The sequence below is a fragment of the Ailuropoda melanoleuca genome, chromosome 10 (assembly GCF_002007445.2).
Source record: "Ailuropoda melanoleuca isolate Jingjing chromosome 10, ASM200744v2, whole genome shotgun sequence".
Classification (NCBI taxonomy): Eukaryota; Metazoa; Chordata; class Mammalia; order Carnivora; family Ursidae; genus Ailuropoda; species Ailuropoda melanoleuca.
This window is the reverse complement of record NC_048227.1, coordinates 91700276-91727790: the sequence shown is the minus strand read 5'-3', so window position 1 is coordinate 91727790 and position 27515 is coordinate 91700276. Positions and strand designations below refer to the sequence as shown.

General features: G+C 34.9%; 1 protein-coding gene across 5 annotated transcripts in view; it reads right to left on the bottom strand.

The window, feature by feature from the left end:
* The window catches only part of STXBP5 (syntaxin binding protein 5), a 162272-nt gene that overhangs the window by 66963 nt on the left and 67794 nt on the right, over positions 1-27515 (bottom strand). For all 5 annotated transcript variants that reach the window (XM_002927613.4, XM_011235233.3, XM_002927614.4 and 2 more), the window contains exons 8-12: positions 26816-26939; positions 15501-15579; positions 4762-4916; positions 3704-3776; positions 32-179 (exon numbers count right to left, since the gene is read on the bottom strand). In XM_002927613.4, the coding sequence (XP_002927659.1) occupies positions 32-179; positions 3704-3776; positions 4762-4916; positions 15501-15579; positions 26816-26939 (579 nt within the window). The remainder of the gene's footprint in view (positions 1-31; positions 180-3703; positions 3777-4761; positions 4917-15500; positions 15580-26815; positions 26940-27515) is intronic.

Here is a 27515-nt window from a genome sequence, read left to right as displayed (position 1 = left end):
AACATTAAATACTAAAACTCATGTTCAATACCTTTTTGCTGTAACCTTGCCGTTTCTGTCTAGCTCCAACAGAATAAAGTGCAGGAATAAGGTCCACAGGACAATCAGCAAAATATTCGCAACATGTAACAGGGGATTCATGTATACTCAAAGGGTAGGGATTTTCAAATATAGGATATCTTTAACAACAAGAAAAGAAAAATATTTATTAATTTAACAAAGTTAATACAACAATGAAAACTTTAAAAAAATATTTACAGCTTTGGGATGAAAACGATTTTTTAACTTTGATTAAAGATAACATCCTCTGAAGGTCCATATAATGTATTATCTGAATTTATATTGTAACTTTTGAGATACAATGTTCTTCTCCGTATTTTTAGAAATTACATACATTTTACCATAGAGATTTAAGATTTACTTCATGCAAATATGTAAAAAAAAATGGCATCTTTTATAATGCAAGTTGCTCAGAACAATAAACAGAAAAGTTGCAATTAGAACTATGTACCATGTGGCACACACTGGACCAAGTGCTCTATGTATACATTTATCTTATTTACTTCTTGCACTGAAACTTAAAATGTGGACATTTCACTGAAGAACAAACACTTAGAGTAATGTGCCAAAGGCACGCCAGCTAGCAAAAAGAAGCAGAGCTTAAACTGGTATAAGGTTCTCAACCAACAGATGCCTCATTTTTATGTCAGTAGAGCTAATACGAATTTTCAGTTCTCTTTTCTCCATCAATGTGATACCTAGTACAATATTAAATCTAGAGATGCTTTCTTTTCAGTGATAATCTAAATAAAATTCTACCTTAAAGGTTTTCTAGATACGAAATTATTTCATTAAATAAAGCAAAAAGTGCTTTCAAAAATCTTAAAGTAAAATTAACTAAATATACAATGATATTTCTTTTCTGGTTTGAATTTCTTGAGAATGGTTACTTAAAAATATCGGAAAACCAGAACATGGCTTAAAAAGTCTAAAAAGTTCAGAGTGGCTCACCTGCAAAAATTAGATGTATTTATCAGTCTACTACTGACAATAATTTAAAAATTAGAGAAGAATAATTTTGGAAAAGTCCTTTCTGGATTTCAAAATGAACCAAATTGTCATTACTCATTCCTCAACCACACATAAAAACACAGGGAAAAAAAAAAAAAAAACAAACCTCAAACAAAAACATGAATTAAAAAAACAGCAGGTAGCTTTTTTTCTCTTTATAAATGCACTTTATAATCCTTAGGCTCAATGATCCTACTATTATCATACATTTAACTGGTCCATTTGGTAAATAAAATACCTAGTCACAGGTTATTCGCACAGTATTTTCTTTAACTTAAATTTTTTTTTTAAAGATTTTATTTATTTATTTGACAGAGATAGAGACAGCCAGCGAGAGAGGGAACACAAGCAGGGGGAGTGGGAGAGGAAGAAGCAGGCTCATAGCAGAAGAGCCTGATGTGGGGCTCGATCCCACAACGCCAGGATCGCGCCCTGAGCCGAAGGCAGACGCTTAACCGCTGTGCCACCCAGGCGCCCCTCTTTAACTTAAATTTTGGTACAGACCACACATAAAAGTCTCACATACTATTTGAAAACCTAGCTGAGGGGAAAAAAAAAACTATTAAGTTTCTCTAGGGGCACGTAGGTGGCACAGTCAGTTAAGCATTCAACTCCTGGCTCAGGTCCTGAGCTCAGGGTCGTGAGACCCAGCCCTGTATTGGGCTCTGCCCTCAGCGTGGAGTCGGCTTGGCTTAGGGCTGTCTCTCCCTCTCCCTCTGCACACCCCCGTCCCTGCTCTCTCTCTAAAATAAGTAAGTGAATCTTTAAAAAAAAAAAAAAAAGAATAAGTTTTCTGGGACTGTCATTTACTTTTTTATTACTAATTTATCTTTTAGATTCTATTTGAGAGAGAGAGAGAGTGCGCACGCGCGAGCATGAGTGGGGGGAGGGGCAGAGGGAGAAGCAGATTCCCCACTAAGCAGGGAGCCCAATGCAGGGCTTGATCCCAGGACTTCAAGATCATGACCTGAGCTGAAGGCAGACGCTTAACCGACTGAGCCACCCAGGTGCCCCCAGGACTGTCATTTAGAAATAATATTTTTAATTCCTTTGATCCACTATGGTCTTATAATTTTTAAAAAAGGAAAAAAAAATACCCAATTGATAATTACAGGTAGCACATACTGAGCTGATGTAAATCTAGGAATGCCTTAAAATAAGGTAAATAATACTGTTCACTTATACTTCAGGGTTTCCCAATCCTGGTACTATTCACATTTTAGGTCGGGTAATTCTTTATTATGAGGGACTCTCCTGCGCACTGGGGATGTTCAGCAGCATCCCTATCCTCTGCCACTAGATGCCAGTAGCGTCCATAAAAGATGTCTGCACATTGTCAAGCGGGGGGTGGGGGGGGTGGTGGTAAAACTGCCCCTAATTGAGAAACACTGAATACTGAATGGGTAAACTCAATTAAATATTTAATGATTATCTCACAGGAGATACAAATAAATAATGCAACGTCTTTTCATTCAAAGAAATTATAAGTAAACATACTATCATCTATGTTAGAAAAAGCAGAATATGGGGGCGCCTGGGTAGCGCAGTCGTTAAGCGTCTGCCTTCGGCTCAGGGCGTGATCCCGGCGTTACGGGATCGAGTCCCACATCAGGCTCTTCCGCTATGAGCCTGCTTCTTCCTCTCCCACTCCCCTGCTGTGTTCCCTCTCTCACTGGCTGTTTCTCTCTGTCAAATAAATAAAATCTTAAAAAAAAAAAAAAAAAAAAAAAAAAAAGCAGAATATGGCAAATACCACAAAAAGTTACAAAGGAGCTATGGTGGCAATTCATAGATCAGATGTGTGTGTGTGTGTGTGTGTGTGTATGTATGTATATACATATATACATATATATTTATATATATATTTAATATATATTTAAGAGAAAGGGGAAACGTTTAAAGAGGAAATGAGGGCTGACTTTGAAAATTATATGGCGTTTTGATAGCAGTGAAGCAAGTGAAGTTTGCAGTTGTTGGGAGCCATGTAAGAAAAGGCACTGAAATATGATCACAGTTCAGTTTTTCTAGGGAGTAAGGCGCATGTAGGAAGATAGTGAGAAATCAGGTTGGAAAGGTATCCTAAGTTTCTACTGTGTTAGAGTAGCAGGCTGAGAAGGTGCTTTCAAATCAAACAGTAGAGACCACAGTGGTTTAAAGTGGTTTACAGGGTGCCCAGTTGGCTCTGTCAGTAGAGTATAAGACTCTTAAAAGAGGACAGTGACAAGCTTGGTGCTGCACGTAAAATTACTCCAACAACGATATTTAGCATAGTGCCACAGAGAGTGCATGGGGGTGGGGAGACCACAGAGCTTATCTGGAGGAAAACTGTGATGGGATCAATTTTGGACTTATTTTGTGTGCCCCCAGGGTGCTCAAGTATTAGGTTGAATCATATGAAATTTCAGAAATTCAACAAATTTTGACTTAAAAAATGGAAATTCTATATGAGCAACATACTAGATCTGGTAAAGTCTGGCAGGTAATTAGAAATGTGTGTCTGGAACTGTAAAGAGAGGTCAAGATTATGAATATAAATGCAGCGTTTTTCAAATAAAAGAAATAGCCAACTCCATGCTAAAAAGTCTTTTTCGCCACATGCTAAAATAATCTCTCACCAAATTTTATTTCTTACCCATTTTGTGCAAGGTCTATAAGTACTAAATCCTTTTCCAGAAGAACCACCACAGCATATGGTTCCTGAAAATCTGGAACAGGCAAATGATGCATGAACAACAGTTTTAAATATGCAAGAAGACAGCAAATTAGGTAATAAAAATTTGCTCTTTTTTAAATTTTGTTCCATTCTCTCAAGTATGTAACATTCTGATCTGTACTTCATGTAATTTAAGACTATTCTGTTTTAAATGAGATAAATCTGTATAGTAACTCAGACAAAATTATTTCAGTTTTGTAAAAATGACTAAGACAAGAAGTTCACAGTAACTTCTATGGTATTGCAAAATCCAAGGCAGGGCATAGACAACAAACCCAAAATTTAAATCGAACACCCATAAGAACAATTCTTACTATCGGATCTCACAGGAACTTGAGTACTACTATACTACTATAATCTCTTAGATATTTTATATGCATCTGTTTAACCATAAAATGCATTACAGCTTTACATTTCAATTAGCTTCAAATGAAGTAAAACAGATCCAGATTTAAATTCCTCTTGAAAGAATATCTGCTAGTTGTGATGGTTAATTTTATGTCAGCTCATCATTGCTTTGGTGTCCAGTAGTTCAGTTAAACACCAATCCAGATGTTGCTGTGAAGGTATTCTTTAGAGGGGATTAACATTTAAATCAGTAGACTTTGAGTAAAGTAGATTATCAGATATAATGTGGGTGGGGTTCATTCAATCAGCTGAAGGCCTGAAGAGCAAAGACAGGTTCTAAAAAAGAAGCAATTCTGCCTCAAGACAACAACTCTTTCCTGAATTTTCAGCCTGCCATCTTGCTCAATGAATTTGCCTTATTAGCCTCCACAACTGTATGAAGCTGTATGATAAAGCTTATTAACCAAAATTAACTTCTGAGATAAAACTTGCAAAGTTATGAAGACAGCATCTCTCCCCCAGAAAAATTATAGCATACGAGGATAAGGAAACTATTTAGAAAACCTGTAAGTCTTTGTTCTGAATAGATCTCTATAGAGAATGAGTTTTAAAGATGCAAAGCTTATTACCATTTGGGTATGGTGTTTCACACAGCGTTAGAAAATCGACAATTGAATAGTCCATTTCCAGCACAGCAGTACTTTTCCCATGCATAACTGTTAAGCAGGGTCTTCTTCCTACAGTATCATAGGACAAACCTCCTGATAAAATAATGAAAGGTTCCCTGAAAATAAAATACATAGGCAGGATTATAAATAGCATAGTGGAGACTATTTTCTTGCTGTATTGTAATTTTTTTATTTAGTGAAATAACAAATTCTAACACTTTAATGCATGAATTGAATACTCATATGTGGATTTTTAAATTGCATTAGGTAAGACCCAAGTGAATTCATGAAAATTAACCTACAATAAGAAAGAACACTGACCACATTTGACTCCCTCATACTTACCCTTGGTCCCTAAAATTTTTTCTTTTATCCTCTTTATACAATTGTCAAAAAATTATCTCTGCATTTCTACTGGTCAGGTCTCCTGAATGTACTGCCTTTATTTCCAATTCTAATAACCAGGTCTTCTCAACAGAAGGTCTAAAAGAGAATGTTAATGGCCTGAGGCATCCACTTTATGTAATAAATTAACTTCTCATTGATGTATCAGGAATGTACTAGCTATAAATCACCCTTGAGAAAACAGTCACTCAAAATCATTTTCCGTAGGGCTTTTGGAATTTTGGCTGGTATGCTCTCCAACCACAGCTCCCATGTACATCTACCAGCTGCCAGCTTGCCACTTCTGATTACCGCTACAACTCTGTCTCCCTATTAGCCATTACTTAATGATTTACCTAGACCCACTTCTTAAAACTGCATGTCTTAAATATGCAAAAGACAAAATATCTTTTCATATGTTTTGGCTTGTATTTATCTCTGTCTTGATTATTCATGTTTTTTGTCCATGTTTTCATTAGATTAGTAATCCTTTTCTAATTGTTTGGTAAGAGTTTGTTGCATTCTAAGAAATTAGCTTTTGATCTGCTATGTTTCTCCCCATTTGTTGGTGGGGAAGTTGTTCATGGTACATTAAACAGGTGATTTTAAAAGTTTGATATATGATTTTCTTAATCTTCATTATGATTTTTTAGGTAGTTTCTGACTCTAAGGTCAACAGATCCATCTTCCTCTTCACATCTGGTATAAGCAGTATGTAATAATATGTAATTGTTTTTTTGTTTTTGTTTTTGTTTTTTTTTAAAGATTTTATTTATTTATTTGACAGAGATAGAGACAGCCAGTGAGAGAGGGAACACAAAGCAGGGGGAGTGGGAGAGGAAGAAGCAGGCTCATAGCAGAGGAGCCCGATGTGGCTCGATCCCACAACGCCAGGATCACGCCCTGAGCCGAAGGCAGACGCTTAACCGCTGTGCCACCCAGGCGCCCCTAATATGTAATTGTTAAAAACATTGCTTCTTATTTATTTACTTATTATTTTTTTAAAAATGCTACTTCTTAAAGTTTCCTTTCTTTTGCTATGTGGAAAGAAACATTAAAATTTCTAAATGATACTCATTTTTATCTAAAATAAACTCTAGAATAAACTCCACTAAAATTTACTTAAAGTAGTAGTACAATGTGTAATTTATTAGGAAATATAAATATTAGGTCAAATAACTCAATTGTTTTTTAATACTTAAACATTTTACTATTTTAATATATAAAATAACATATGTATATGTGTGTGTATACAGTATTTTACTTTAAACTACACTCTCATGTATCCCTGTTCAATTTTTTCATAGCATTTATCATTAAAACTTATTTATTTTGCTCATTGTTTTTCTCATGAAAATGTAAGCTCCTTGAGGGCAAGGAGAGTTGTTCATTTTGTTCATTGCTGTATCCAAAACTTAGTAAATTAATAGAATGAGTAAGTGAATGAATGAATGAATGAATGAACAGAAACGTATGTTACACTAACCGCTCTCCAGGTTAATATCATTTAGATTTTTCGCCATTGAACTGATTTGGTTAACCTTATTTTTCCACCTCAGTGACAGTAACTGAGGCTAAAATTCCCAAACAGAACTATACCAATACATTGTTTTAATATCTTTGCATAATGTTATTATTATGTCTGTAGTTAGGAAAGCATATTTAATTTTCGTTCCTTTTTTTCTCAAATATAATGAATAAATAGGATACATTTCCTCTCTTGTGTACTTTGAAATACAGCATACAACTGAATATAGAATACTAGAAGGAAGGATGAAGAATCCAACTTCATTTTTTATAGACGGGAGGCCTGGGCCATGTATTTTTTACATAATATCTCAAAAATAGTCTGATAAATGTTTTTACACATAGCCAACTTAAAAAAAAAAAAAGCATTGTTAATATAAGAACCAGAAACAGGGAGATGCTGACATTACAGAATAAAATTTCCATGGAAATACCAGGTAGGTTTGCCAGGTAAGTCACCAGTTTATTAGATAAATTGTTAATATGGTATTATTCACCATGGCAATTAGGTCGGTTTATCCTCAAAAGGCAACTAAGTGTGTATTCAGTGCCTTGTATGTAGCCTACACTTCTTTTCCAAACTCAGGAGAGAAAAAATACATGATGAAAAAAGTAAGGATAAAAACATAAGAATAAAAAAAATATGAGTAAGAAACAGTTTCAAAGAAGTACCAAGGTAATATTCTTTTTCATACTAAAAGTTCCTCAAATCTAGCAATAAATGCATATATGTATGCATTTATTTAATACATACATATATGTATGCATTTATTTAATACATACATATATGTATGCATTTATTTAATACATACATATATGTATATATTTAAATCCATATTTTTTTTCCTTTTTATCTTATGTGTTTTTGTTTTTTTTTTTAAATCTAAGTTTTCCACGCAGGAATCACCTAACTTATGAACACCCAACAGGTTATATTTTTTTCTTTATAAAGAACCAAACTTGGAAGAGTAAATATTAATGAGATGAATATTTTATAAGAAAACAGTCATAAATACAATAAAATAAATGTTTAATACTAGATAGTGAAAATTACATAAATTGTTTTGTTGGCATTTAGAATTATATAAAAAATTCTAGAAATCTAGATTATTTCTAGGTAGCATATGAATTATGGAGGTGGAGAATCTTACTGTTTTTAAACACAAGATTAGCTTTTTTGATGTTATAATAAGGCCTGGAGGTAATATAATTTTTATCCCACAACTTTAAGTAGAATTTCAGTAGGATTTCTTTTAATGATATTGGGTACTCCTCAAAACTGTCATTTTTGTGAAGATACCTGCACTAGAAAGGTGTCTGGACATTTAATTCAACCATTTAGTCAATCATTCATTCATTCATTCATTCATTCATGAGAGCAAGTGCCATGCATGTGTGCATGCAGGGGCAGGCAGATGGAGAGGAAAAGAGAATCTTAAGTAGGTTCCATGCTGGGCATGGAGCCTGACGTGGGGCTAGATCTCATCACCCTGAGATCATGACCTGAGCTGAAATCAAGAGTTGGATACTTAACCGAATGAGCCACCCAGATGCCCCTAGACCTTTCACAATCTGATTGAAATTTTAAGTGGCTGGATACTTTTAAGTAATTCCTTTGATCTTCTAACTCACCTCCCCAGGCTGGCCTTGGTAAGTGGTTTGGCTCAAGTTGTGTTTCATATGAAGCACTCTTCAGTTAAAGAAGGCACGGCTACCCAAAAGCCATTTTTATAACGAACTTGCTCAACTCAGTTCTGCAACATTATCCATTCATTCAAATTTATTCTGAGCACCTGTATTCCTGAGACTAAAAGAGGGCTCTCATGTCTGGCCTACATGAACGAGCACATTGGGACAAGTGTTACAAAGAGAATAAAATGATGTGGAGTGGTAGGCTGACTGTGAGGGGGCGACAGAGCTGTTACTGTTAGAGTGGTCAGAAAAAAATCCCTGAAGTACTGACAGATGAGCTGGCCAGAATGATGAGGAGCCAGCCACTTGGCATTGGGAGGAAAGGGATGTATATTCTAGGCAGCAGGAAGAACGACTGCAAAGACCCCAAGTCGGGAATGAGTTTGGTATATCTGAGGAACTAAATGACCAGTGGTGCCACAACACAGTGAGTAAAGCAATATGTAATAAGAGAGGACACAACTCCAAATCTTGTAAAATGCATCCTGTTTCCTCTATTAGGATCTCAAGAACCTGTCTCCTCCATGTCAGCCCCATGATGACTTTAGTTCTGACCCTAATAGCCTGCAGCTGAAATTACTGCAATAGCATTTGCACACATTGTTTATTGCCTGAGATACACTTCCCTTCATTTTCTGTTTGACTTTAAAACTTTAACACTCGGTCCAATTATTATCGCCTCAGAAAAACCTTTCCTGATCCATCCACTTTGACTGTGTTGGGTTCCCCCTTCTGTGTTCCTAGCATCCTGTGCCTGCTTCTCAGCATTTACCACACTGAATTGCCATTATGTTTATCTACTTTCCCTTTATACTGCGAGCTCCTTTAGGAAACAGAGGGTATAATTTACCTTAGCTCTTGAAAGCTAACAAATATCTTCTATTTACCACTCCATCCTCAGTGCTCAGCTTTGGCGGGGGGTAGTGAGGAGCAGAGGGAGCGTGAGAGAGGGAATCTTAAGCAGACTCCACGCCCAGCACCAACACGGGGTTCCATCTCACGACCCCTGAGATCATGACCTAAGCTGAAATCAAGACTCAGCCACTTAACCAACTGAACCACCAGGGCGTCCCCCGGTGCTTAGCCTTTTATTGAATGAACATATGATTTTTATGAGACTCTACATCAAACTTCTAAGATTCTCAGTTCAAATTCCAAATGTAAATTATGATTCTTTAATTTGAATAGTCCAACAGAAATCTATACAACTATGATCTCATATTTGGTGTCAAATTGTTCACTTTTCACATAAAAGCTTAGATTTTGCTGATTATGTGCTATTATAATAGGTTTATCTGCACACATGGTCAGAGTGGAAAGCAAACTGTGGAGCATACTCGAAAAGTAATTATGAATTCCTAGTTCTACTAAGTTTTTTGAGCCATCAAATCAGAATGGAATAATCAAAAACACAAATTTCTAAGGGCTGAAAAGCAATAAAGAAAATTTAAAATATAGGGAGATGAATTAAAAGCACTCTTCTAATCAGGTAATGCTATAGTTTCGAACAATGCTTCTCAAACTATCTGTGGTCAAGAACTATTTAAAAAATTTTTCAATTCATTGAAAATCCATGTTTTGTAAGAAAAACAACTAAATGTGTACACAGAAGTTGTGGTAATGTCAAATGATATCAAGCTTCCATACTCTCACTTTTGATTTCTGTATGATATTTTGTCTCAGAGAGTTAGCAGACTGGAACCATTCATGCACCATACTTTGACTAGTACTAGTCTAGAGAACATAAAGTTGAACCTTCTAAGGATACTGCTTTGACCTACCCTATCATCATCAGGGAGAAATGTGAGGATGTAGTTGAAGACCTCACTGCAAGGCCCCATACTCTCTCACACTCAAGTTACATCAGAAGCCATGGAATTCTTTAGCTGGGCATGTTTGATAAGAGACATACTGCTTAGTTACGACAAGTTTTACCAGGGACCTTCCTGAGTAAACAGGAAAATAACAGGGTACCATAAGTCATTATGATAATGAACTGAATAAAGAGAAGCACAATGGGTCATAACCCAAGCTTTGGAAGAAGATATCTATGTTCAGATCCTAGCTCTATTACTTTGTACCTATGAGGACTGAACAATTTACTTTAATTTTAATGATCTGAGCCTCAGTTTTCTCTTCTGTAATATCCACCTCATAGAGTTATTGTAAAGATTAAGTGACATTACATATTTTCCTAAACAGTGTTAAGATCAAGTGATACGGGGCGCCTGGGTGGCTCAGTCATTAAGCATCTGCCTTCGGCTCAGGGCGTGATCCTGGAGTTCTGGGATCGAGCCCCACGTCAGGCTCTTCTGCTGGGAGCCTGCTTCTTTCTCTCCCACTCCTCCTGCTTGTGTTCCCTCTCTCACTGGCTGTCTCTCTGTCAAATGAATAAATAAAATCTTAAAAAAAAAAATTAAAAAAAAAAAAAAGATCAAATTCCATGACCACAAGGGGATACCATAAAACCTAAACCTGGACTTCATCAAATTAGAATTTGTAGCCTAGAAGTAATCTATGAAGCTCTCTAGTCCTCTGAGTAGCTAGGGTAACTTACAAGTTATCCAGCCTATTAAAGAGACACAGACAGAATCTCCTCTCAGATCACATTAATATGATTACTTGTATTGAGTATGATTTAATGTTAAATTTATGAAGATGATCTGATAAACTAGCACATTTAAAAGAGAAACCTGGCTGGCTCAGTTGGTAGAACATGCGACTCTTGATCTCAGAATTGTGAGCTCAAGCCCTACACTGTATGTAGAGATTACTTAAAAAAAATAAAATCCTTAAAAGAAAGAAAGAAAGAAAGAAAGAAAGAAAGAAAGAAAGAAAGAAAGAAAGAAAGAAAGAAAGAAAAAAAGAAATCAGTTCTTCGCAAACTAAGTGTCTTGTGACTCATTAGGACGATTCTATCCTAACCCATCTTAACTGTGAGAGTGGTCAGTGTACTGATAAACAACTCCATCTCTGGAGTCAACCTGAGCCCAAATTCCAGCTCTGCTACTCTGTAAGCCAAGTTAACTTAAGCTAAGCTTTATTATTTGTATCTCTAAATGGAGATGATAAAAGTGCCTATTTCACAGTGTTGTTTTGAGAATTATGGAAGGTAATGCATTCAAACTGCATAGAATACCTGGCTTATAAAAGGCAAATAATGGATGTTCACCTGGTTTTTTTCTTCTTGGTGCTTGGAAGCCAAGCCATCTAAGTAAGAGTTTTGAGCTCCAAAGACAAGAAGCCAGTTTCATCTCAAGTAAGGCTATGAGAATTATTAGGACAATACAAAAAGGAACCACTTCTGCTTCTGAAAGTGGGCATGCTATCTGAATGAGTCTCTCTTCTGGTTGCTATGGCTTACCATGAACTGGGATGGAGAGAGAATGAGTATGGGACATTTGTTGACTCTAATACATTGGTGGCAAGAATATAAAAAGAGAAAGCTCCATGCATGATAGACGATGACAATATAAACATATTTATTGATGTAAAGACTAGTTTCTAAAATACTATTCTCAATGGTCAACATATGTGACTAAACTGAAGGTGAGTTTCTTCATCACAGTTTTATCAGATAGTTTTGCAGAGCAATTGCTGCTGAATATGATCTTGGAGATTGGTGGTTAATGTGAACAGAGAGTAGGTTTCATTAAAAAGGAAGTAAAGTCATTAAGAGTACAGACTTAATTAAATCTGGGGTCTTCCGCTTATGACTTGTATGACTTTGGGCAAGTCACTCAACGTCTCCGTTTCAGTTTCCGCCTCTGTAAGACAAAGGTAATCATACCTGCCTCATAGAGTGGTTGCTAAGATTAAATAAATGAAGATGTATAAAGTACTCAGAATAGTGTCTGGCACACAGTAAGCGCAGCGTAAGTGTTATTATGGATTATTACACAGACACAGTTATCTAAGAAAAATCTATAGTTGAGAAGGAAAAAAATATATGAGAGTAAGTCTGTTCTGGGAAAAAATCTTTCTGCATGAAGGAGTTTGTTTTTGGGCTTCAGAGAGTTAGGATTCTCTCAGTGGATATTCTAGTAGCAGTGGGGGAAACTCAGTGGAAGCAAGCTTGTGGATGTTACTGAAATAGACTTTTAGATATTTTCAGAACCAGAATATCACAAATGTACCGAGTTTTTATTAGTCTGTTTTTCTTTTTTTAAAAAAATTTTTTTTCTGAGAGAGAGAGAGAGAATGTGTGCATGCCAGCTGGGGAGGGGCAGAGGGGGAGAGAGAAAGAGAGAGAATCACCCTGCACAGAGCCCAACGTGGGGCTCAATCTAACAACCCTGAAATCATGACCTGAGCCAAAATCAAGAGTCAGACAGCTGACTGAGCCACCCAGGCGCCCCTGTGTTTTTTTCATATTCTTATACAGGCAATCCACCTACAGCTCTTAGTGCACATATGAAATTAAAGAAATCATGTACTAAACTAGCTGGAAACAAATTCAGGCACCACAGTTGGGCGGGCAAATTTGCTTACAGATAAACTTAAATATATCATGCATGTACATGTGTGCATACCAAGGGGGGGTGAGCAAACTAGGACATAATCTTTCTCACTTCTAATTGTCCTAGTAATATATGCTTTTATTTTACTAGAAAATAAGTTAGACAAAAATCTTGATTCCATTTTTTGTCAGAGTTTACCTTTCCCTCAGAGTTAAATTACATGTTATTGTTAACCTATAATGGCTAATTCTTCATGGCTACACTTTTCTAAACAACAGCCTATGTTCTTCCTTATATGCAGTAACACTATGCTAGGACAATTAGAAGTAAGACAGGTTATATCCCATGCTTTCACTGAGCTAATATTTAAAGGGCAAGGCATGCATTGAACAAACAATTTCACTATTAATGACAAGCACAAATTCTAGAAGGGAAATACATAGCATACTTTGACACTATATTACCGGGGACCCAACCAAGACAACATGGCCAAAAATCCTCAAAGCAGTGATATTATTGTTAAGCTATAAAGGATGAAAGGGAATCTTTCTGCCTAGAATGATTTTTAAGTAAAAAGAAGAAAATGCAAAAGATCTTGAGGAGGAGAGGAAGGCTCTGCTAATAAAACCTGGCAATTTGCCAACATTTTCTGTTACTAACCTAAATCCTTTTAGCTGGCACCTGCCCAAGACACTTGCTAGGAAAAGGAAAAGGTGAGAGCTGACAAGTTTATTTAAAGGGAGGGTGACTCTGCTGTAGATGCAACAGGGGGTGCAGTAGTTCTCAACATTGGCTACACACTGGAATTCTAGGGAACTATCTCAAGGAAGGAGGCCATGATGAAAAAAGAACCTTTTAATTTACTGCATGTCCTATCCCAGGTGAAAAAAGAAATTGGAAAGCTAGTGAAGATCATTCTCAGAGACTGATTCTATCGATCTATTTAAAGGTATCTACAAATGCATGCAAAAGAGCTAGACTTTTTTTTCATGTCTGATCTTATGGAAGAAAAAATACTGCTGCATGAAGAAAATGGAAACATAAGTATTACCATTTATAAGTATGGAAAACAGGAATAGGTAAAGCACAGAGAAGAAAAAAAAGATCTTCCCTGGACTTTTATCTTTGTTGCTAAAATGAATGGATAATTCAGAAGACAATAAACACTGTTAATTTAAATGTTGAGACAATTCATTTGATGCTGCATTATAAACTAGAAACAGGTTTTTTTCCTGGTTCCCCACAAGCCCTTTTTTTTCTTGCTGTCATTGCTTTTCCTACTTACATTCCTTTGCCGTACTCAAATTATGGCCAAAAAAAAAAAAAAAATCAATTGGTAGTAGGAAGTTTCCTAGAAACAATAAGAGCAATGACTTATAGGCACTCTGTAAAATGTTTTCAATACATGACTGTCTCACTTAAATCATCACAATGACCTTCTGACCTATTATCATATTCATGTCATAAGTGAGGAAACTGAAGTACAAAGACATTAAGTAACTCTATGCCAAAGGTTACACAGTGAGGTGCCACAGTCAATTAAACAGATGTCATTCCTTTTGGAGTTCATTCAACCTCTTTTCAGAACACAATATATCTTCTGAATCCCAGAGGAAGATTAATGAGGATCAAGGACAAATAACAGCTATCTTAACAATTCCTCAGCCTACTGTCTTTTCTCAAATGAGAATAGGGCTGAAATGATTATGATTAGAAGAAGGGCAAATTACAAAGGGAAGTGGGCCAGTTATAACAACCAGTGGTCATAAACTGGTATACAGAAACATACATCAGTGGTTCTAAACTTCCATGCATCAGAATCTCCTATGGGTCTAATTAAAACACAGACTGGTTGGCTCCAGCCACAGATAGAGTGTCTGATTCAGAAGGTCTGGGATGGAGTCCGAAAACTTGCATTTCTAACAAGTTCTCTGCTAATGCTGCTGGCCCAAGGACCACAATCTGGGAACCGATGCACTAGATACTATGTAAATTCACTCTCTTACACAGCTATAGTAAACAAAACCACACACTTTTCCCAGGGAACTAGAATACAAATAAAAGGCTTCTTTTAGGGCTAATGAAATGTGACATTTTCAAAGAAACATTCATAACTTTTTTCTTTTATTATATTTTTAAACAGTTGGTACATATAAAAAATATAAAATACAACTGACAAAACTCCTTTAGTGTTAAACTGTATGTATTTTTGTAATTGCTGAATATTCTTATGAGATTCAATTTTTGAAGAATACATCTATCTTTCATAATTAACACAGACAGCATAAATCGGTTAAGTTTTAAATATTTTTTTCACTGCTTATGCCACAATTTTCAGTAGTGAATAAATAACACTGTTACTGAAGACTAATCTAACAGAATGTATAACATTTGACAAGAAAGATTATTCAAATTTTCCAAGATACGTTACAAAACCACTAAAGACAAAGAGAATACAAAGAAATACTTTATCTTAAACTTACCAATTTTAGTTATTTTGTTAAATAAAGAATGCATAAAATTTAAGACCAAGCTAGACCATTCTAAAGCAGGCTTTACAACACAATGATAAAATAGCCTCTAGTGCTATTTGAGTAATTATATAAAATGAATATTGGCAATGAAGTAAAATCTTACCCAGATCTAGTCGTTTTGAATTCCACCTTGAGGATAGGTTTGCATGGTTCTGGCTTCTTCCCATCCTTTAATTGTTTTCCTAGAATATATTTTCCTGCATTAAATTCTAAAATTCTAAGTTACTCTAAATTCTTATATTGATGGTTTATATATAAAATGAAAGTAAAATATAATGAAATACACCATGAAACATTTTAAAATGATTTTGAAAGAAGTATTTAATATAAAATATTTAAAATAATCAAGTAAATTTACTGTTTGAAATTCAGTGCTGAAAAGTAAATGAGTAACTCAGTAATGACATTTATGTGACAAAATTCTTATAAAAGAAATTGATAGCCTTCCCAATGTTCTTAATTGCAGATAAGCAAGCAGAATTTTAATTTTCTAAATGAATTCAAGTTTTAAAATAGCTAGATCTGAGAAAAACAAATCTAAATCATGTTTTTCTCCCAAGTGAGACAGTTGCAAAATTAAACCCTATGCTAATAACTTCATTTATATTTATTCTCTTAAAGTAAAATCCATCCATTGTAATGCCCAAAGACTGCTAAAATAAAGCAACCTCTATAAAATGTCAGAAACTCATAAAGAATTTTATTATTTAAAAAAAGTTTGATTTCTGCTATTTCTACATGTTCATTGTTAGAAACAACTCAGAAAAATAAAACATATCTTCATTTTTAGAGATTAATTGTTCTCAATATTAATATATTATTTCTGGAGATCCCAGACACATGCCCCTATCCCAATACTTCTTTCCAAGCTTTCCCCCCCATAATACACCTAGCTCATCCTAATAAACTTTTGTTTAAATTTCATTGTTTGTTGTTTGACTCACCAAGAAGAATGTAAATTCCGTGAAAGCAAAGGTTTTTAAGTGTATATGTGCTTTCTGTTGATATATCCCTGGTGACGAACATTGTTTGACATATCAGTGGGTGCTCAGTAGCTATTTAATAAATGAGTAAAAAATTAATGATTTTTCCTTAGGATTAATGCTTAGGAAAAGTGATATCTGGGTCAAACTGTATTCCAAACAGGTTGTTCCAATTCATACTTCCATTTGCTGTGTAAGACCACAGTTTGCCACATTCTTCCCAAACAATGCTATTTTTTTGTTGTTTTTAAGTGGAAAGGGTATCTAATTTTAATTTGTATTGTTTTTATCTCTAATAATATTCTTCGACTTTCTGGTCATCTGTATTCTTCTTTTAAAAATAGCTTATGTGCTTTACCTATGCTTGTATGTTATCTTCTTAACATTTAAAAATACATTTTATATTCAAAGGTCATTAATACTGCATCCATCATATGTTACAAACATCTTTCCTAGCACCATTTATGACTGAATTATTAGAAAAATTTTTAAACTGCACAGAACTATACATTTAAATAATGAAGTCTTCATCAGTCTTAATGTTTCCAGTTAAGAAAACTTAAAATCCTAAAATGTCAATTCTCAAATTCATAAATTTAATATAATTAGAATTCCAACAGCTTTTGCAAAAAATTACCTTAGAGCTCACATGGTAGACTACCTATGAATAGTGAAGGAAACTAGGAAAGGAAATGGACTTCCAGAATGGCAAAGTAAGTACCTCTGTAAACCCAAAAGGACCTCTCCCACAAAAACTGAAATACTAGCAAAACAACTAAAGTTAGCCACTTCAGAACTCTGGAAATAAACTGAAGCCACAAAACAAGTGGAACATTGTCTACCCAATAGAAATGACTGAACGAACCTCGGTAAGACAGGGAGGACTAGAACAGTCTGATAAGTGTTAGTCCCATCCTCCTCATTCCCCAGCTAGGTGGCTAGGCAGACATGAAAATGCAATAGTATCAGCCAACGAAGAGGGCTGACATTTTTTTTGCAATTCTGTTAAAACCAGCTTCCCTAGACCAGAATCAGTATTTTGTCCCAAAGCAGCTCCCTGGAAACCTCTGTTCCCAGGGTGTTGGGCAACTTCATTTGACACAGACATCAGCTCAGAGGGACAGAAGGCCTTACACTTGCAGGGCATCACAGAAATAATAGCAATCTGCTGGCAGTGTCACAGCTGCCTAAGGCTGTGGTTTCAGGTGAGTCAAATAAAAGCCTGGGCAAGAATTAAAAGACAATCCTGAAAAACTGAACACACTCCAAGGTTGCACACATGTGCAAGGTCATGTGCATGCCCAGAAAATACCTGAGAAAAAAGAAAGCCCCAGTCATTCCTCTCTGGTCGACTTTGAAACCTTGAGAAAAGAGGAAGTTTAAAAAAAAAAAAAAAAGCAAAATACAGAAAGTGAAATGGGCTGCAACATCTACTGCTGGAGGGATCGCTGTCAAAGAGGTCCTCATACATGACTGAAAGAAATGTGCAAAGGATACGGTCTCTTTGGAAGGCAGTCTGCGAATATTAATTAAAAATAGAAATACTTAAAACTCTAATTCTTAGGAAGAGCAATTCCACTCCTAAGCATTTATTCCATAGAAACAAAAGGACCAATGCCTATCAAATATGTACAAGACGGTAATGACAGCATAACTTGTAGTGATCAATAACTGAAAATAAAGTGAATGCTCATTATGTTGGAATGGCTGAACACTTTGTGAAAAACTGGGAACAAAACTGGCTATTACACAGCCATGAAAATGAAGGAATTAGAGCTAAGCCAGATGACATGAAGGGACTTTCCTCAAGTAGAGTGGATTAAGAAAACATACAAAAAAGATTAATATAATTCCATTTTACGCACAACAATGGCAAAACCACTCATATTTACATATGTGTGTACTTATATAATTTTAGAAATATATTTTTGAAGAACACCTGTAAGATTTTTGACATAGTGTACCTGGTCACTGGGCTGCTAACGTGGGGGAAGGCTGAGGGAGAAGGGACCGGTAAGATATGATTCCATTTATGAATAATATGTATGTATTTGTATGAAAAAAAGCTATCAGCCCTTTTTTGTCATTCCCCTCCTTGTTTTCACACTTATTGGGAAGTTCTTTCCCACATCAAAATCATTTTTTTTTTTTGCAATTTCTTAAAATTGCTTTATAGTTTCACTTATTACATTTAATTATTTTCTGAAGTATATTTTGGCATAGGGAAGGTATTTTTCCTCTAATAATTTCAAAGCTATTTTTATAGTTCTATTGAGCTATGACTGCCAGACAATAACGTGCACTTATTTAAAACGTACAATCTGAAGAGCTGTGACAGAGGTATGCTATTTGTTGAACCATCACTGCTTTCCCCACTGATACAGTATTTTCAAATTTATTACATTAAATTTTTATAAATACACCCCTGTCAACTGATCTTAGAGCATCTAATCCTGCCTCAAGAACCCAGGGGATCATCTCTTCCCCCATTTTGTACGAAATGACAGTGCAATGAAACTTGAACCTCTAATTAAATTGGCATCCTAATTTACAAAAATCCAGTGGCCAGTGATAGAGTTTAAGTCGAACACCAAACCAAAGGACTGGAGAGGACTGCTGGACTGCTGCACTGCTGGGAGAGAAGACTGGTTTGTTGGCGGGGAGCAGGGGGAAGGAAATTGAGAAAAAAAGAAAGGCAGGGAAAAAAGAGACCTAAATCTGAAAAGTAGTCCCTCACACTGTACAAGAAACATAGAATTTCAACCACTATTTCAATCTGTTCAGAAATATGTGAGCTTTCAGTAAAGAATTTAAATGTTTGCTCTGAAGGCCAGCATCAGGCTTTTATTCTCCTTCTACCACCCAAAGCTCTAATGGGAATGCCAGACTGATATAACCTGAGATTACAGACACAAATTTTACATTTATTTTCACAAGTCATTTTTTGTATACATTTTGCTTCATGAAGTAAACAATTATTCAGTTATAACTCAATTTAACTTACTCCAATATTTACCACAATCTTTCAGTGGCTAGAACAATTTTTAAAGGGCAATGGGTAGTATATCTACTGAATCTTTACAAGTTTGAGCTTATATATCACACATAAAACCTGGCTAGGTACAAAATTCTTAGCTTTTGTCTTGCTCAATAGTCTTCTATGTTTCTCTCCCATGTCCAGTATTTAAACTTAAAGTTTAAAGCCAGTCTGATTTTTCTTTGTAAGTAAAATTTTTTCCCACCCCCTACAAGGATGCTAACAGAGTAGTTTTATTATCTCTGTAAATCAAAAATGTTGCAGTTTTTACAGTGATCTTGTCTTCAAGAGTCTTGCTTGGAAATTAATGAGTCCTTTTGATTGCATAATCTGATTTTTTTTCAACTCAGATTTTTAAAATTATGTCACCAACTATTGCTTACATTCCAGAAAGGCAAATTTATTCCTCTGTAATCCTAGACAAACCATTTTCTAAATTAAAATAAGTAATAAGGCACTTGCTAAGATTTTTATGAAGCACATGTAAATTAAAGGATGTTTAGAAGATCAGTTGATTTCACCACTAGATGTCATTTTACTTCTTACTTGCTGTCACCTGAGCAGCAAAACCTGTGCTTATTCAACTGGTGCTTGTTTAAATACCTGTGAACTACCTTGATAAGTCGTTGAAAAGACCTGGTTAATTATAAAACAACTTAATAAATCATACATACCTCCAAGTCACATCTGATTTTTTATCTTTTACTATGCCCTGCTTCCCATTCCTGAAACCACCCAGTCACAAAAATGGCCTCAGTCCTCTTGATTAAATTCCAGAATTGTATTCATGTATGTCCATTTCTTCCCATTTGCTGTCACAATTGAAATCTTCATTATTTATTGTTTACAAAAGCTTCTTAATTTGTCTCCCTCTTCTGCCCCCAGCTCACCTAATATACTACCATCAAAGTACTATTTCCAAAATATAAATTTTATGTTTCTCATTGTAAAATCATTTAGGTCTCCATCACGAAGTCCAAACTCTTTAGCATGCTACAATGTATATTCTTGCCTCTATATGCAGTTCTGCCTTTGTTTCCTGCATCTTGACTGAAGGTATTTTAAACTCTGGCCATATTAAACTTGTAGCAGTTTTCCAAGAATACCCTGCCTTTGATTATGTCTCTGTATCTTCTGACTAAAATAACCTTGCTCTGCTCTTTCCCATCTTATCACACCCCACTCATCCTTTAAGACCAAGCTCATATAACTTGAATTTGTGAAATCTTCCTACACCCTTCATCCAAAAACATACTAAGTCTGTTTCCATAGTATATCCTGTATGCTTTATCAGCACTTATAATATGTATTTTAGTAATCCATTAATAGATCATTTTCATTCACTGGATTCTGAGTTCTTCAAGGGAAATATACTTCCAGTATTTAATCTCTCGTACATAGGGAGTGATCAATAAATGTCTATTGAATGAATGAATGAATGAATGAATGAAGATGCATCAAAAATGAGTGAGGATCACTGACAAAAACAAGTGTTTCCTTTGTTTTTGATTTTGATATTTAGAATGTAGAACACACTTTCTAACTGATAGAGTTGTTACACAGCGATTACGTTTTCAGCCTAGAGCTGGCTATCCAGTAGGTAGCCACCACTCACACATGGCTATAGAGCACTTAAAATGTGTCTGGTCCAAGATGTGGCATAAGTATAAAGTACACAGTAGGTTTCAAAGAGTGCAAAAAAAGGATGTGAAATATATCAAGTTTGTAAGTTGACTGCATGTTTAAACGATATTTTGAATTACACATTAAAACTAATTTTACCTTTTGAAACTGCTATTCATAGAGCTATTAGCAAATTTATAATTACATATGCAGTTTGCATTATATTTCTATTGAACAGTTCTATTCCAGAAAATAAGTGACAAACTGGAGAATGACATTGTTAATAATACTACTCCAAAATGAGGAGAGTGTTCTTTCTTTAGTAAGTACAAATACAGAGTTAATTTACAGCTGGACTAGACACACCTGGACACCTGGTTTTTGACCCTTGGCCAAGGGCAGTGGGATTTATGATATGCTTGTTCAAGATGCCAAACTCCCAAACTCCCCCAGTGACCCCGAGTATAACAGTTTTACTGATGGTTGGCAACTGGCTTACTTGGCATGACAAGATGGGCTTGATCACTGAAACGGTAAACTGAGTTCCTCGGAAGCTAGATCTTGGTGTTTGGAGCTGAATACTCGGCACAATCCTTGTATACATGTGCCTGTGGGAGCCTGCATGTGGGATGCCTCTCAGAATGCTTATCTGTATTGTGTTTCTCCTGCTGCAGGACATCCTTTGTCTTTAAATAAAAGTTTTCTTTGCGTATGTTCTGTAGAGTCTGATAAGTCCTTTCAAATTCATAAACTGAGGAAAACTTTGTAATGAACTATATAAAGAACTGCAGTATGGTTTTATTATTTATTGAATGTTTTATGCTCAGGTGAATCTTAAAAGTAGGTTAAGAGAAATTTTTGTATGTCACATCCGTAAAATATTACACTGACTTTTACTTACGTAAATTTTTTTCTTCAGTGACACTTTAATAGAGTTAAAGTTCCCCAATCTTGGTTTATTCCTTAATAAGTAGATTGATCATACTGATGAATAAGCTCCAGAAACTAAATTTTAAACTGGCATTTCCTACAATGGACACCTATTGATTTTGACCATCTTTCACTCCATTTCCTTGAATCATCTGATGCTGATGAAGACGACAATCAGAAAAATCTCACTCTTACACACACATACCCAGGGTTACAGGGGAGATCCTGTGGTGCCCTGAGCCAGCAAATCGCTGAACCATGATGATTGCTTCAGGGTAAATGCATGACCCATGCCAGGACTATCAAGCTCTTCCCTCCTAAATTATGGAAGTTTGTTTGTCAGAGGAGAGAAACGGGTCAAAAAGAGAGAAGCAGAACTCAGCCCTAGGCTTACCACACAGAAATACAAAATTTGCGGCCCACCAAGATGAAATGACTTTGCAGTCAATAGATGGAACAGATCCTGCTTAATTTCTACATGTTCACAAAACTTTATACCTTAAAAATCACCTTGTTCAATCCTGACATTTTACAGATGATGAAACTAAAGTCCCAGAGTACGGTAATTATCTCCATAAAGTAGTTCTACACATAGCAAAGCTAGTTACATTCCGGGTTGTCTCACTGCCAGGGAAATGCTCTCTGATAGTCATAAAACCCAGATTAAAGGGAGGTATCACTATTTGAGCTAGTAAAAAAAAAAAATCATCTGTTAAGTATTTCAGACACACAAAAACTTTCTGAGAAAATATAACTATCAACCAATTTTATATGCATTGTAAAATTATCCAATATAATATCAAAAAATTATCTTAAATGAATCAAATCATTTCCTTTGCTGGCTATTTTATCATCAGTATCTAGATAACTACTCTGCCCCTCAGAATAAGAGTTTGCTGTCAAACAACTTAAGCAATGAAAGATGTTATCCAAGGATAAACTGAACACAGCTAACAAATCTGGAGAACTGTCTTATGATTCAATTACAGTTCAAGGCCATCATTCCTCAAAGTGTATTTCATAGAGGACTAGAGAATCACAAAATGTTTTCTGAATAAAAGACATTAAAGTCAAATAAATTGGTGAAAAGCCACACAAAATAAATGTATATATAAAACAGTATAAATAATATTTATATATGTATGTATACATATATGTATATATATCCTCCCTCTTAGAAATTCATAGTACACATTAAAAGTTAAGAAGTCTTACACTGAAGAATATGATCCACTTTAATTCAGGATTTCCAAATCTTTGACTATAACGTGGCTTTTCACCGAAAAGCTCATTAATAACACAAAAAATTCATATCTGAAATATATAACACTAACAATCTTTTGGTTGTACCCTACCAAATAAATAACATACTCAGATTTATATTTATTATGATCAACATACGTATAGCACATCACAATTTTCAGGTACTTCCACTTACATTTTGCTTATTTCATCCAGGATGTAGAACAGTGCCTGTTACATGGTAGATCCAATATTTGTTGAATAAATAAAAATAATCTCTACAACAACCACATGAGAAGACTAAATTTAACTATTATCTCCATTTATAGATGAGAAGGCTGAAGTTCGGAAAAGTTAACTGACTTCCCAAAGGTCACAGACCCAGATACTATGGAACCAGGACTTGACCGCAAGTCTTCTGGTTTTAAACCCCCATGTTAGGCTGATGTCACATTATGTTTTCCGAACAGATTATTCAAGGACATCTTAAATTATTCTTAACACTGAACATCACATAATGAAGTACTGGTAGGAGTCTTAAAGTACTATCAGTTCCTAGCTATCGAGGTAATACAAAGTTTTTTTAAGAAGATACTCAAACAACCATTAAATGGGTTTAAATAAGAAAAAAACCCAAAATGGAAAAAATTTTAAGTCTAGTATATTTAAAGTAATTTACCATAACTGCCAAAAAGTAAAAGCAAGAGGCCACAACAGAAGATAGTAATGAGAATACAAACTTCAATCCATCAAAGCAGACATTTAGTATACCAAAATTATATACCATAAGTCTGGTTATATATGGAATATATGACACCTTGTCATGGCACGAAAAACACATTTTTGTACTTTAATGTGTAAAAATGCACTTAGTTTTGTCACTGAAATCAGCTATCAACATAAATTTAACTCTGGTAGGTTACCTACCGCTAAAAATAAGCAGTAAACATTACTACTATCAAAAATAATTCATATTTTATAAATAAAGAGTACATCTGATCATCTACATTTTTAGACTGCTATAATATGCAATAAATGCCATCCTACTTAACACCTGCCACAGAAAAAACTTATTTACATTTTGTTTGGATTCTAACTTAGAAAAAAAAAAACATACTAAATCAAATATTCTTTGTTTGTTTAAAAGTAATTTTAGCTAGTGACCCTCTTTTGCTAAGATACAATAAACTCTGTAGAAACTCACTTATACCACTTCTCAAAGTTTGTTCCCAAAGATCTAAGTTTTTGATAATATAAAAAGGGATCAAGATTAAATAGAGAAGATACCATTTGACAATTACCATAATAAAAGTTACCCAGCCAAGAAACAACAACAGGTGCTAAAACCTGAGGATAAAAGTTTGAGGAGGAACAGTATGTTGATAGAGTCTCAAAGTACTTCCTTCAAATCCAACTATTTATTGATTATAAATAGAAATCAAAAATAGTTATTAATTTCAAAGGAAAAAGAACACTGCAATAGATCTAACAGACAGAAGTTTAAGCAAGGGATCAAGGTATAAGACACCATCAATTTGGACAAATCAAGCACAAGTTCCACTTGAGAGGCAGCAAAAAGAATGCATCAATTGTTTTAAGATATTCCAAACCTGAATCTAAGCATGAAAAAACATCAGACAAAACCAAATGCAGGCACATTCTATGAAATAACTGACCTAGAATATTCAAAATTTGTCAGTTATAAAAATTAAGAAAAGGCTCAAGAACTGTTTCAGTTTCAAACAGGACAATTAAATGTAATCTGCGTATAGACCCTTTTGATATGAGGCAAAACTTGGTGATACAGGATAATGTTCTTGTTTGTAAAAAATAGATATTGGAATATTTTCGGGTGAGTGAGCAATATGTCAGCAATTTTCTCTCAAGTGATTCAAAAGAAAAAAAAAGTACCATTCTTATAAAAATAGATAAAAATTTAGATAGACTTAAAACTGCAAAGCCAATGTTGTATATCTCTACTGCCTTTGATACTAGGTTCATTTTCTCTGAATTTGAAATGAAAGTTTTTAAGACCAATCATCTACTTTTTTGGTTTTCAGGATTCTTAGGTTCTAGAGGTCTTAGGAAATTCTAAAATTTATGGTAATTCTCAGGTGTATCGCCAAGGATGAAAGAATGAAAAAGAATAAAGAATGAAAGTATATTAAGAAAAACTGAAACCTCAATCATAAGGGCTATCTATCCTCTGGATGCATTCATAAATAGACCCATAGCGAATTTAAAATAAGGGCTTTTCCAGATGACTACTACTACAAAGCAATGGTAAAGTATACCACAATTTATGAATTACTATTTTTTCTAAAAAACAACTCTAAAAACCCATCCTGCCACAGATAGATAAATCTTTAATTTTACTATTTAATTTCTACATTGCAATAATTCAGAATGGACCAATACTTTTTTAAAGTGGGCACTGATAATTTTAAAGCAAACAATGAAATATTAGCAATACCAAGGATATTCTTCAATAGACTACCAATGTAAAGAACAGTTCCTTTAATCTCCCTAAATCCACTGGTTAAGAGTCTCTTAGGGTTTTTGGAGAATGCAGATTAATAAAGAAATGCAAATTCCTAAACTTCATCTAAAACTCAAGGAAGGCCTTCATAATCTGTTCATAAACACCCTAATAAAACTTAAGAGGTTTTATAAATAGCTCTTGCGTAGAAAAGAACAAGCAAGCTTGAGACTGCTATCCCTAGAAAGGTTGGCTTGCAAGGTTAGCTCTTGGTTGGCATCTGGTAACTAGCTTTCAAGATGGTTTCCACCATTCCCAGACTGATAAGGGTGGCACACTGTGCCTAAACTGTTTGTATGAACAAAACAATTCATGATGAATCCCTGATTTCCTTCCGGACATCTGAAATTTTGGTGTATGCTACAAGTAGATAGTGCCTATGGACTGATTCCAATAAAAACTCTGGGCTCCTGGTCTCAAATGAGCTTCCACAATAGACAACATTTCACACATCTGGCAATAACTCATTGCTAGAGGAAGTAAGCATGTCTTGTGTCACTCTATTGGGAAAGGACCATTGGAAGCTTGAGTCTGGCTTCCTCCAGACTTCATCCTATGTACATTTTTCCTTTGCTGATTTTGCTCTTCATCCTTTTGCTGAATCCTTTAAGTCTTACTAATAAATCATTAAACCTGAGGTAATCTTGGGCACTCCTGACATAATACTTCAATGCATAAAATCACCTTCTGTAGAGTTCAAAGTGTTGCCGCATGCTGTTATACGTGTGTGTGTATTAGCAACTTGCAATTGATAACTTTAAGATGACAAGTCCTGTATCATTCACAAAATTACTTACTTTCTGGACTACTAGACAAGCAATATTCAGAATATATCATTCATTTTCTCAAAGTTCAAATTTAAATTTCAATTGTAAATATAGTTAATTTGAGATTTTATTACCTGGTTGTTACATTTTATTTCTATATGTATAGATATTTTTAATTTCCTCAAAATGAAAGAAAACTCATTCTTATCCTCAAAAACAAATAAATCCAAATGCAAACTCAAAGCAGTTTATTGTACATCACAATTTGGGTAGTGTTCAAAAGGAATACATTCTTACCATGTGGTGTGATCGTCTGTATAGGCTTAGCTGGGGACCTCACATTCCATATAGTCAAGGTGCCATCTGAATGACTGCAAATAAATTGTTTTCCCTCATGATGCCAAGCAACAGAGTGAATAGCCTATAGAAGAGGAGTGAAGGATTCCATTTTTAGAAACAAAATCTAAAAACCAAGCTATACACAATCAGTATTTTAATTTTCACTTTAAATTTTTTCATATTTCCCAAGCTGAAGTCAACACATTAACTTCACATTCCCATAACCCTCTTTAATGCAAATGAGATTTAATATAGTACTGACAGTATTTTAAATTATTTTTACTTTATTCCTTAAGCTAGCATAAGAACGCTATAATAGTGATATATGTATTATTAATGAGTCCAGAAAAACAAAATGTATTCTTATAGATTCTGAGGATAATCTATACCCAAACGTAATTTACCAAGTAATTACAACCAGTATCTCATCAGAAAAACTGGTTGCATTAGACAGAACAAAAAAAGATTTTATTTATTTATTTGAGAGAAAGAGAATGAGTGGGTGAAGAGCAGAAGGAGAAGCAGACTCCCTACTGAGCAGGGAGCCTGATGCAGGGCTTGATCCCAGGACTCTGAGATCATCACCTAAGCCAAAGGCAGATGCTTAACCAACTGAGTCACCCAGGCACCCCTAGAACAAATTTTTTTAATTAACTGA